The 13189-nt window shown below is 43.8% G+C and overlaps 1 protein-coding gene across 2 annotated transcripts in view; it reads right to left on the bottom strand.

The window, feature by feature from the left end:
* ATP8A2 (ATPase phospholipid transporting 8A2) overlaps window positions 1-13189 on the bottom strand; it is a 649217-nt gene that overhangs the window by 533154 nt on the left and 102874 nt on the right. The window contains exons 1-2 of one of the 2 annotated variants that reach the window (XM_025364762.1): window positions 12096-12149; window positions 11815-11959 (exon numbers count right to left, since the gene is read on the bottom strand). In XM_025364762.1, the coding sequence (XP_025220547.1) occupies window positions 11815-11915 (101 nt within the window). In that variant the 5' untranslated portion in view covers window positions 11916-11959; window positions 12096-12149. Of the gene's footprint in view, window positions 1-11814; window positions 11960-12095; window positions 12150-13189 lie in introns of those variants that run through there. The other variant, XM_025364761.1, reaches the window with a different exon arrangement.

The raw sequence follows: 13189 nt of genomic DNA, 5'->3' as shown, positions 1-13189 counted from the left end.
AAACTCAGAAACACAAGAAGCAGCATCAACGCCTTCCCCGTCACGAACACTGGAACCTGGGAATCACACTTGCCTAGTGCTGTCCACTCACAGCCCCTCTGCTAACCACCCCGAGTGATTCTCTTCTCCTGCAGCAAGCAGTACAGCCCTGCACCTCTTCCTGGGCAATGACGGCAGCCTCATGTGCTTATTCTAAATGCAGAGCAGGTGGCCATGCACATCAAACCCCAGCACTATCACTTTGTCACTTGGCCTGTAAAAGCTTTTCCTGGCTACGGCAGCCCGTCTCCAGTAGCCTGGCCTTTCACAGCACTTTGTCCATCATCCCTTCTGTATTAGTCTGTTTTCACGCTGCTGAGGAAGACATACCCAAGACTGGACAATTTAAAAAAGAAAGAGGTTTAATTGGAATTACAGTTCCACATGGCTGGGGAAGCCTCACAATCATGGTGGAAGGCAAGGAGGAGCAAGTCCCATCTTACATGGATGGCAGCAGGCAAAGAGAGAATGAGGAAGATGCAAAAGTGGAGACCCCTGATAAAACCATCAGATCTCATAAGATTTATTCACTACCACGAGAACAGCATGAGGGAAACCGCCCCCATGATTCAATCATCTCCCACCAGGTCCCTCCCACAACACATAGGAAATATGGGAGTTACAATTCAGTATGAGATTTGGGTGGGGACACAGAGCCAAACCACATCACCTTCTTCTTCCACATCTTTTCCAGGAAGACACACATGGCCATTACACTCTTCTGCACCTCTGCACGTGGAGTTCCCCATGTCTGGCCTGCCCTCCCCACCAAGCCCCACCCAAGTTTCCAGGCTGATTCCTACTCATCTTTCAGGCCCATTGGTCTCTACCAGCAGCTTTGCCCCATCCTTCTACTTTCCCACCCCTGCAGTGCTGCCACTAACCACACACCCCCAATTAATGACAGAGAGGGACTGCAATGCTTACCTCACATATACCAAATGTAGGATTACGAATGTTACTTAAGAAACAAGACTTATGATCAGTCGCAGAGTTCCTGGGGCCTAAAGTAAAAGTCAGACTGCGTCTGACCAGATGGGTTTCCTCTAAGGAAGGAGGGCCCTAACCAGCTGACTCTAAAGCAGGTGGCTCCCAAGTGGGGTTTGGGAAGAGGCTATCAGAACTTATATTTATATATACCTTCAAAAAATAAGCTTCAGGAACATTTATTAAAAGCACTGACATTGGTGTCCCAACATGATACTACGTAATGTGGCTGGAGAGGAACCTCCTTAAATGGGAAGGGTAAGTGGTGCTACGGACTGAACTGTGTCCTTCCTAAAATTCATATGTTAAGCCCTAACCCCCAGTGTAATGGGATCCTATTGTTGGGCCCTTTTGGAGATCATTAGGATTAGATGAGGTCACGAGGGTGGGACCCTCAAGATGGGATTAGTGCCCTTACTAGAGACAGAGAGTTCTCACTCTGTCTCTCTCTCACTCTTGCTCTTGCTCTTGCTCACTCTCTTTGTTCTGTGAGGACACAGCAAGAAGGCAGCTATGTGCAAGCTAGGAAAGAGCCCTCACCAGAACCGGATCATGCTGGCACCCGGATCTTGGACTTCTAGCCTCTAGAATTATGAGAAGACCAACGCCTGCTTACGCTCCCCAGTCTATGTATTTTGCTATGGCAGCCTGAGCTAATACAGGGACAACAGTGGCACCCTCCCTGTCTGTCTCTCTCCTTACTACTACACATTTCAATTTCCAGGTCCCAGCTAGGTGGAGTCATGGATCACTGTATCTAATTTAAACTAAATTAACCCTCCCAAAAGAACAAATGGCTTAAGAGTCACGCAACAAAACCACAAATTGGAAATGATACTTATTAATAATGCAATTACAAGAAAATAAAAAGCAGCAGAATTGACACTTACATTCCTAGTAAAAGCTCTTTAAAACCATTTTACTAGGTTAAACATTAGGGTAATTTAATTAACTCTGACAAATCGGCCAAAAACATTCAAAATAATAGAGAAGACTGAACAATATGTATTTACATCCACAATTCTTAACAGAGAATCTTGGTAAATACGTACTGGGTCTTCAGTAATAACAATGATAGCACATGTATACGAGTGTTTTAAATATAAAATATAAATATCAAAGGTTCATGCTAAAAAATTTTACAGGCCAGGTGCAGTGGCTCACGCCTGTAATCCCAGCACTTTGGGAGGCCGAGGAGGGTGGATCATGGGGTCAGGAGATCGAGACCATCCTGGCCAAAATGGTGAAACCCCATCTCTACTAAAATACAAAAAATTAGCCAGGCGTGGTGGCACGCGCCTGTAGTCTCAGCTACTTGGGAGGCTGAGGCAGGGGAATCACTTGAACCCAGAAGGCAGAGGTTTCAGTGAGCCGAGATCGCGCCACTACATTCCAGCCTGGTGACAGAGCAAGACTCTGTCTCAAAAAGAAAAAAAAAAAAAAAAAGATGTACAAATGGGACACCCAATGAAAAAGTTTTGGAGACCACTGATATAGACAGAGAACTTGCATGAGAGTTAGGTCCACTCTGAAGCTGAAGTCTTTTCTAAGCTGAAACCTGCCAACGGTCTCCAAAAGTCTTTCGAGTGATGGTATATGTTATACGTATACTGAGTATGCATAGAATAATCCATCAGAGTGACTAATGCCACCCCAAAATCAGCCCGAAATCATTGACATCTAATACAAAATAGTACCGGCTAAAAACATATGATTTCAGTTTTGAAGAGCTGGCTTTCATTTAAGAGAAAAGAATGGGTCAGCATTTGAATGACCAAACCCAACCTCATGGATTTCAGGAAATTTCTTTGTTAAACATCCCTACATCCCCACAATGGTCAGACCTCTCCTTTTGTTCTCTCTAAGCATTGTCCCTCTTGAAAGGGTTGCTGATTAGCATTTCTGAGTCAGCTTTTGCTGTCTGTTGAGTGACTCAGCCAGAAGTAGTAGAACAAACACTTAGATGCAACTTTCTGGATAACCACACAGAAGCTCACATGACTAAACTGAGCAGAAACAGAGCAGTCTGCTCTGCTACCTAGTTTTTCAACTTAAGCAACTAGATCAGACATTATGCAAACAAACTCTTGGTGCTGTTTGTGAGCATAGGGAATTCCTTGATGCCCAGAGAGCAAGGGTTTTCCCATCTACTCATCACAACAAACATATGAAGATATTGATCCTTTTTCCGTCTGACCATCTTCCCTTCAAAATCGTGTCTGTTTCCAATTAAAGACCCAAACATTTACCAAAGTATTCAACAGAAAAATAAGAGTTTAGCATTTCTAGTTGATTTTAAGATTTGTTTAATTTTGAGAAAATTGTACACTTTTTTTCTTTTTTGAGATGGAGTTTCACTCTCGTCACCTAGGCTGGAGTGCAATGGTGCGATCTCTGCTCACTGCAACCTCCGCCTCCTGGGTTCAGGTAATTCTCCAGCCTCAGCCTCCTGAGTAGCTGGGATTACAGGTGCCCGCCACCGTGCCTGGCTAATTTTTGTATTTTTAGTAGAGATGGGGTTTCACCATGTTGGCCAGGCTGGTCTCGACTCCTGACCTCAGGTGATCTGCCCGCCTCAGCCTCCCAAAGTGCTGGGATTACAGGTGTGAGCCACCACACCTGGCCGGAAATTGTATACTTGTAGAAGAGTTGCTAAAATAAGAGAGCTGAATTCTATCCTTCGCCCAGTTTCTCCACAATGTTAGCATCTTACATCACCATAGCACAATTATCAAAACTAAGAAAGTAACACTGGCACAATGCTAATCCAATTACAGACTTTATTCAAGATTCACCAGTTTTTCCACCAATGTATCTTTTCTGTTCCAGAATCCAATTCAGGGACCCACACAGTACTTACCTGACATGTCTTGGGTCTCTTCCAATTCTGGTTGAATTTTAATTTGTCTCACAAATCCTGATGCTTAATTCTTTTTAATCAAGAATCATAAATGCTCCCAAGTTCACAGCAGACAATAAGAGTTAACAGAATTTGGGAAGAGGAGAGAGGGGAAATAAATTACTGGCCGAAATTCCCAAACCAAATGCCTTTACCTATTTTAAACAGTGGGAATGGCACAGATGTTTCTTTGGTCAAATTCAAACTGGGCTCCATTATCCACCCACACAGGGGTCAACTTGATAAAGAAATCACCATGAAAGTCTGTCCTGTCAGACATTTGCTGTTTCCTTAGAAACACCAAATATAAAACTAGCCCAATGCTGACAGGCTTTTCTGTTGCTAAAAATACGCTTCAAGAAAGCTCACACATTCAATGGTTACCTGGAATGTACCACACCAAAGCTTCCCCAGTTCCAATATTTTCATCTGCAGGATTCCTCAAAAGACTTGTCCAGGGGTGTAAAGCTGATAACAGTTCTCATTACAAGATTCTTCTGTGGCATTAATTGCTGCTGGTACATCCAAAATAAGAACTCAGGATCGTGGTGCCATTCACGTTCAGAAAATACAGTGCCTGGCTTGGAAATTACCCAAGTGTATCTGCTTCTAAACCAAAAGCGGCACACCAAGAAGGAAAATCTGGAGACTATTTTCAACATCAGCAATTACTCTTGATAAGGAATACTTTCACCTTTGCCAAGCTTGATAAAGACTGCAGTCTCAAACCAGAGATTATGTAAACCTGGTTTTTAAGATAATGATCTTTACATCAATCAAAAAAAGTTATGATTCTGCCAGGTGTCATGGCTCATGCCTGTAATCCCAGAACTTTGGGAGGAAAGGGCAGGAGGATCACTTGAGGTCAGGAGTTCGAGACCAGCCTGGCCAACATGGTGAAACCTCGTTCTCCACCAAAAATGCAAAAATTAGCCGGCCGTGGTGGCGGGTGCCTGTAATCCCAGCTACAGGCAGGCTGAGGGGCAGGAGAATCTCTTGAACCCAGGAGGCAGAGGTTTGCAGTGAGTGGAGTTCACGCCACTGCACTGTAGCCTGGCCAATAGAGTGAGACTCCATCTCAAAAAAAAAAAAAGTTTTGATTCTAACTAGGATGCTGGTATTGCTTCTTTGCTAAACTATAAGCAGCTTGTGCATTAAGACCAGATCCTACATAAATTCTGTAGCATTAAAACATTTAGAGAATTCTTCAACCTCACAGGACTCAATGACATTGAATCTAGTACCACATATATAATCTCTCTCCACTATTCATGGACCAATTGGTTATTGAAGATTATTTTATTCTTTTTATTCCTTAAGACAAAAATATTCTTTTAGAATTATGATCCCATCTAATTAAACTTAAGGGCTTCTGCACAGCAAAATAAACTATCAACAGAGTAAACAGACAACCTACAGAATGGGAGAAAATATATGCAAACTGTACATCTGACAAAGGTCTAATATCCAGCATCTATAAGGAACTGAAACAAATTTACAAGAACAAAATACTAACAACAGCATTAAAAAGTGGACAAAGGATGTAACAGACACTTTTCTAAAGAAGACACACATGCAGCCAACAAACATATGAAAAAAAATGCTCACGATCACCGAACATTAGAGAAACGCAAATCAAAACCACAATGAGATACCATCTCACACCACTCAGAATGGCTATTGAAAAAGCCAAAAACTAACATATGCTGGTGAGGTTGCAGAGAAAAGGGAACACTTATACACTGTTGGTGAGAGTGTAAATTAGTTCAACTATTGTGAAAAGCAGTTTGGAGGTTTTTCAAAGAGCTAAAAACCGAACTACCATTCAACCCAGCAATCCTATTACTGGGTATATACCCAGAGGAACATAAGTCCTACTACCATAAAGGTACATGGACTCCAATGCTCACTGCAGCACTATTCACAACAGCAACGACATGGAATCAACCTAAATGTCCATCAGTGACAGACTGGATAAAGAAAATGTACATATACACTATGGAATACTACGCAGCCATAAAAAAGAATGAGATCATGTCTTTTGCAGGAACGTGGATTAAAGGGGAGACCATTATCCTTAGCAAACTAACACAGGAACAGATAATCAAACATCACACGTTCTCACATACAAAAGGGAGCTAAATGATGAGAACTCATGGACACAAGGAAGGAAACAACAGACACTGAGGCCTACTTGAGGGTGGAGGGTGGGAGAAGGAAGCGGTGCAGAAAAAATAACTATTGAGGCCGGGCACAGTGGCTCACACCTGTAATCCCAGCACTTTGGGAGGCCAAGGCAGGTGGATCACCTGAGGTCAGGAGTTTGAGACCAGCCTGGCGAACATGGCGAAACCCCGTCTCTACTAAAAATATAAAAATTAGCCAGGCATGGTGGCACATGCCTGTAATCCCAGCTACTCAGGAGGCTGAGGCTCAAACCCAGGAGGCAGAGGTTGCAGTGAGCCAAGATTGCACCACTGCACTCCAGCCTGGGCAAGAGAGTGAGACTCTGTCTCAGATGATCATAATAATAATAATAACTATTGAATAGTAGGCTTAGTATCTGGGTGATGAAATAATATGTACAACAAACCCCTATGACATGAGTTTACCTGTATAACAAACCTGCACACATACCCCTGAACCTAAAATATAAGTTAAAACAAAACAACCAAAAAAACAAGGTAAAAAAACTTAAGATCTCAGCATAATATTATAAACAATGATACTGTACCAACCTAGCACACAGTGCTCAATTCCTTTTTCTGCAAAGGTAATACTCTATTTAAAATTTACCTTGGCAAAGCCAACAAAAATTTATCAAAAATTTACATGAAGTAATTTTCCTTTAAGGCAAACCAACCCGAAGAAATGCAGTAACTTGACAAAGCTCGAGTTATCACCGTAATTAAGTTTTTGCTAGCTAAAACGCCCACCTGAAATGAATGAGTCATTCAAAACTGAGTAACTGTAAACATTCCTAACTAGCTTTGAAGACCTCATTTCAAATATTGAAGAAAACTGCCCTATGGCTTTGAAATTCACTATTTCAAATGGCATGCTGATAATCGCATAGAAAGATTACATATGTCTGATAGTGATGACATAAGTATTGCTCATTCCTTTGATCAGTACATTATTTCAAGATTTTTCTGGGGGAAAAAAACATTTTAACTTTAAACGTTTTTGAAAATTTAGATATATAAAATTAAAAATTCACCACCCATTTCCTCTAAATAGTGAGCTTTTGTAAGCATTTAATATTTAACTTAAAAGGATACGATGCTATTTATACAAAATGTCCAGTACAGGGAAATCTATAGAAATATAAAGTAAATTTGTGGTTCCTTAGGGGTGGGGGGAGGAAGGGATGGGAGATGATAGCTAGGGTATAATATTTCTTTTGGAGGTGATGAAAATGTTCCAAAATTGACTGTGATGATAGTTGCACAACTCTATGAATATATTAAAAATCACTGAACTGTATACTTTAGATGGCTGAATTATGCACTAAAACCTTTAAAACATTTGAAAGGAGATATGATTGTACACTTCAGCAAAAGGAGACCTTGTTAGGTGGACACACACATAATCCTACATATGTACATAAACATTGAATCCCATTAATTACTATTCACTTCTAGAGGACGAGGAAAGTTATTGTTCTCATAGTTAAGGTCCTAGAAAATCAATCCCTAGTAGAAAAAGACTACTTCATAATTCTCCATCATTATGATCATCTGAATTCATTGGCTTCGATAATGAAAAACTTAATAAACCTACCACAGGCTTTGGATCAAACACTGGTGTTACTTTCAGTGTCAAGAACAAGAACAAGGTTTGGTTAGACATCTACATACATGGTACAGTCCCTCCCCAAAATTCAACGAATTGGCCAGAATTTGGAGTTCTCATGCAGTGCACTCCCCTGGGGGTGCTAAGGCCACAGTGGACCCCAGAGGGGACCTCACTCCTGCTTTCTAGGCATTTCCCCAGACCCACCCTCTTTTTTAAGTCACATCAATTCCATTCCAGTAACCTTGGGCCATGGAATTCCTGTCCTGAATGACAGCATGTCGCCCCTCGCTGTCCTCCCTTCCTCTGCATCAAACTCCCATTCCTAGTCAAACGCCAGCTGCCCAGAAAGGCAAGCGCAGAGCAACTGCTATGATCCAGAGGGTTTCAAGCCAAAACGGGCTTAGGGTTGAGGAAAGTAGGGGAGAGAACTCTGTTCCAGAGGGGACAGGCCTGCCAGGGGGTACAACATTCAGGTAAGTCAGACAGCCCTGAGTCCGCAGACTAGCCTGAGCCTCATCTATCCCATGAGCTCCCTTCTTTTCAAAGAGCTCAATTTAGGGGCAAATGAACTGGGATAAACTCTCCATGCCCCTGCCTCTAAGAAAACCATTAACCTTTTCTCCAGAAAAATTATATTAAAAAACAAATCCTTTATCCTTTTATAAAAATGTTCCTTTGAATAGCTTTACTAACTTTTAGCAAACATTCATGGCCAAGATAAAACGCCTTATTTTTTAAAATCATTATGATAAAACTTGAGTTCAGTAACATTAAAGTGCTAAAATAACATGGCTCGACGTTTTCTAAAATCCTTAAACCATAATGCTAAGAAGCTTTATAATCATTTTTGTTTGTTTGTTTGTTTGTTTGAGACAGAGTCTTGCTCTGTCGCCCAGGCCAGAGTGCAGTGGTGTGATTTTGGCTCATTGCAATCTCTGCCTCCTGGATTCAAGTGATTCTTGTGCCGCAGCCTCTCGAATAGCTGGGGACTACAGGCACGCACCACCACACCCGGCTAATTTTTGTATTTTTGGTAGAGATGGAGTTTTGCCATGTTGGCCAGGCTGATCTCAAATTCCTAGCCTCAAGTGATCCACCCACGTTGGCCTCCCAAAGTGCTGGGATTACAGGTTAGCCATTGCACCTGGCCTATAATCAATTTTTTAAAGAACTACAAGTCACTGATAACCATTAGTAATTCCTATTTAAACACACAGTCAAGGTGAACCAAACACTCAAAGGCCATTTTAAAGAACATCAAGGACCACATTTTAATTTCTTAGCCCCTATCCAGTGCACGCAGAAACTTATGTTCACAGTATAAGCCATTAACTCAGAAATTCTATGAATTGTAATATATTTCAACTAATTCAATTATATACTTATATAAAGCTTTAAATAGAATAGTTGGTAACTGCCTACTTTATTCCTAACCAACCCACTGTACATCCACAACTTACTCTGCCTCTCTCAAAACAGTACAAATGAAACTGTACAGCAGGCAGCCACTCAGAATCCCTCTGGCTAATAGTACAATCAGTCTGGGTCAGCTTTCAATCTTGATTACAGAACAGGTAGTGAAGCTCCATTGTCAGTGCTCTTAAAAATCTTTACCTTCCAGCTGGGCGTGGTGGCTCACGCCTGTAATTCCAGCACTTCGGGAGGCTGAGGCGGGTGGATCACCTGAGGTCAGTAGTTTGAGACCAGCCTGGCCAACACAGCGAAGCCCCGTCTCTACTAAAAATACAAAAATTAGCGGGCACGGTGGCAGGCACCTGTAATCCCAGCTATCTGGGAGGCTGAGAATCACTTAAACCCAGGAGGCGGAGGTTGCAGTGAGCCGAGATCATACCACTGCACTCCAGCCTGGGGGACAGAGCAAGACTCTGTCTCACAAAAAAAAATAAAAAATCTTTCTCTTCCATTAAAACAAAATAATTTAGACAAAAACAAAGGTCTCTATTTTATTCTCCCAGACTTAGGCATACACAAATGGATAACAAAATTAAAGGAATTAATAGGAATTAAGCAAAAATACAACTTGAAAACACACTAGAGTGTAAAAAGAAAAGTAGCTCTTCAATTCCCATATCCTTATACAGTGTATATATTTTAGAAAATCACCTTTTTGAAAGCAATTCAATAGAAACACATATGAGAAGGTGTGAAGAAACGGAACTATATGAGCAGGGCAGGATTCCAAATGGTTTAGGTAAAGTCACAGAGTTGTGCAACCATCACCCCAAAATGAAACCTCAGCCACATTCACAGTCATTCCCACGTCCCTCCAACCTTTTCCCTCTTCTCCCACCCCAGGAATCTACCTCATAACTCTATAAATCTGCCTCTTCTGGATACTTCGTATAAATGGAATCATGCACTATGAGGCCTTTTGTGACTGGCTTGTTCTACTTAGCATAATGCTTTCAAGTCTCATCCATGTTGTACAATATTTCATTCCTTTTTACGGCCCAATAGTATTCCATTGTACGGATATACTTCATTTTATTTATTCATTTATCAGATGATGGACATTTAGATTATTTCTACTTTTGGGCTATTCATAATAATGCTGCTGTGAAATATATGTATGTGAGTTTTTGTGTGGACATAGGTTTTCATTTCTCTTGGGCAGATACACCCAGGAGTGGAATGGCTAGGTCATATGGTAACTTTACGCTGAACCTTCTGAAGAACTACCAAACTGTTTTCCAAAGCAGCGCCATCGTTTTTCATCCCCAACAGCAATGCATGAGGGTACCGAGTTCCCTAATCATCGCCAATACTTGTTATCTGTCTTTTTGATTGGAGCCAGCCTAGTTAGTGAAGTGGTAACTCACTGTGGTTGATGGTCTGTATCTTAAACGAAGCCCACACATTCTGAAATGGGGACTCAGCTATTCTTCCAAGTTACACTTTTAAGTATAAAATATGCCCAACTGTCATTCTTAAAACCCAAAATAAAGCTGCATAATCTAATAACCCTTTAATAAGTGAAAATTCCACCTCCATATAACATGCACCATTATTCTACCCCAATAATGTCCAACAGCCTGACCTTTCTACATAAAGATGTCAGGCTAAGACGTCTGTACAAGTGTGAGTGCGGTAGTGGAATACTTGAACATATAACAAAGTTTTTGTCTTTCCAAAAAGAACACTGGATTGGAACTCAGGTTTGTCAATAATCTATGTGTAACCTGATAAATCACTGAACTTCTCTACACCCAAGCACGGTGATCTGAGCAGCTCGCAGAACTACATCCTCTGAAGTCACTCCCAGATACAAAGTTGTTTAAGCCTGAAAGTTTAATGAAATTTGAAAATGTACACACACCCGTGCTAAAGAACTAGCTTTGCACAGCAGAAAAAAAATTTACCCTTAGTAGTCAGATGGGCTGGGTTCAATTTCCAGGTCTGCCATTTAGGAGCTGTATGACTATAGGTACATTATTTAGCATCTTTATATTCCAGTCTCCTGGCCCGCTTCAAGAGGTTATGAAGATTCACTAAGCTGCTATAGCCAGAGTGTGTGACATAGCCGCCAGCAAAAGTAGACATTTAAACGCTAGCTTCTGTCCATCTTTCTGCTAACTCTGGGCAAAGTTTCCCAGCAAATGAAGACCTCTTAACAATTGTCGTGGACCACTGACAACCGAATGTGAGTCTTTGTGACTTGTGGGATTCCCTGATGAAGCACGTCCCCCACAGTACGGTCTGCAAATTGCTAAAGAGAGCTATCAACTGGCTTAAAACAAGGCTAGAAGGGGGTTCCGGGAAGGAAGCCCAGGCATGAAAAGAGCAGAGACCTCATTTTTGTCGGTGACATGAGAGGGAAAACTTCTCAGGGCTCACAGGCAGGCTGGGCGCAGAACGGATGCGCAGGAGAGGACGGTGAGGGCTGCGTTCGCACGAGCCCATTGGAAGCGCGGGGCTGCACTGCGGGCTGGCGGGGTGGGGAGGGGGCCGCGGAAGGCTCCGGAGACGAACCGGGGCCGGCCAGGTGCGCCGCCAAGCCCCGCGCAGGAGGGCGAGCCCCTTCCCCGCTGCGACTCCACCGCCTTCCGCGCGAGCCGGCCGCCTTCTCCTACCTGATCTGGTTGTCGCGGAATTTGTTGAGATGCGGTTGGTTGAGGTAAATGGTGCGGGCGGGTGCCTCCAGCTGATCTCCAACAGACGTGGCCCGGGACATCTCATCCTCCGCCTTCTTATAGCCCAAAGAAGAACGAACTGGTCCTGCAGAGACAGGGCGCAGGCAGAGAATACGACACAAAGAAGTCAACCGCCAGGCGGGAGGCGGCGAGCGCGGGCCGCGGGCGGGCGGCCACCGGCGGGGAAGGATGCTCGGGCGAGGCGGGCGTCGCCTCTGTACCTTGGCTCCCCCTGGAGACGCCGCCGCCGCAGCCGCCGCCGCAGCCCCGCCCCCGGCCCCGCCCCCGCCCCCGGCCCCGCCCCGCCCCGCCCCGCGCGGCCCCCGGCGCTTGTGGAGCGAGCCCCGCCCCGGGTGAGCCGCCCCCAGCTCCTGCGCTCCCTCCCTGCAGGGCCCTGGCCCGGCTGGACGCCCAAGCTGTGTGCGGGGCCGGGGAGGCTGATCGCGCGGGGGCGCCAAGGCCAGCGGCACCCCCAGCCATCTGGCCGAGCGTACCCTCTAGTCCTGGGGACTGAGCTCTGGAACTGGGTTTTCTGGGCTCCTTTGATCTTCCTTAGGAACAGAGACAGCAGCAATGGGAATGCACCCTGCAAGCAGCCACCGCTGAAAGAGATGGCGAAAGCACACCTCTGGGCAGTAAAAATGGGCTTCCCAGACCCCAAGGTGAAGAGCTTGCTCCCACCATGGTCTGCAAGGGATCCGCTGCTCTTCTCCCTACAGGCACCTGGAGAACTGAGTACACTAGCTGTCCCAACCCAGCTCTGGACCAGCGAGCGAGCTTTCATTTTATTGCTTAAATTACTGTTTCTGTGGCTACGTGGCAAGCCAGCCTAGCTCAGTATTTTATTTCAGTCCTATGGGTCAAGCCTTTTTGGGTGGCCCCAAACACCCGCCCCCCAATAACCTTCACTTGAGACGTTCCAGCCTAGACCTAGAGAAGGATCCAGTTATTACTGAAACTGGTACAGGCACGTAGATCTTAACCTCATCTCCAACTCTAAAGCAGCATCCTTTGTTAGAAGGGGCTGCCCAGCTTGAGAAGTGACCTTCAGAGGAGAGGCGTCTTTTCAGAAAAATTAATACCCTACAGATGAAGCCTTATCTTGTTTTTCTTAAATATACATTAGCCCTCTAATACTTGCCATGCTTTCCAACTGTCAAAGAAATGGACATTACACATCATTAAAAAACTGACTTCTTACACAAGCAAACCTTCACTTCCCTGTTACAAAGAATACTTTTCACTGTCATAGAGAAACACTTTGAAGGAGAAAGTTTTGGCTACATCATCTTTTTCAAGTGATTAGAAGGGTGAT

This window comes from Theropithecus gelada, chromosome 17 (genome assembly GCF_003255815.1).
Source record: "Theropithecus gelada isolate Dixy chromosome 17, Tgel_1.0, whole genome shotgun sequence".
In the NCBI taxonomy this organism is placed as follows: Eukaryota; Metazoa; Chordata; class Mammalia; order Primates; family Cercopithecidae; genus Theropithecus; species Theropithecus gelada.
This window is presented reverse-complemented; position numbering and strand designations above follow the sequence as displayed.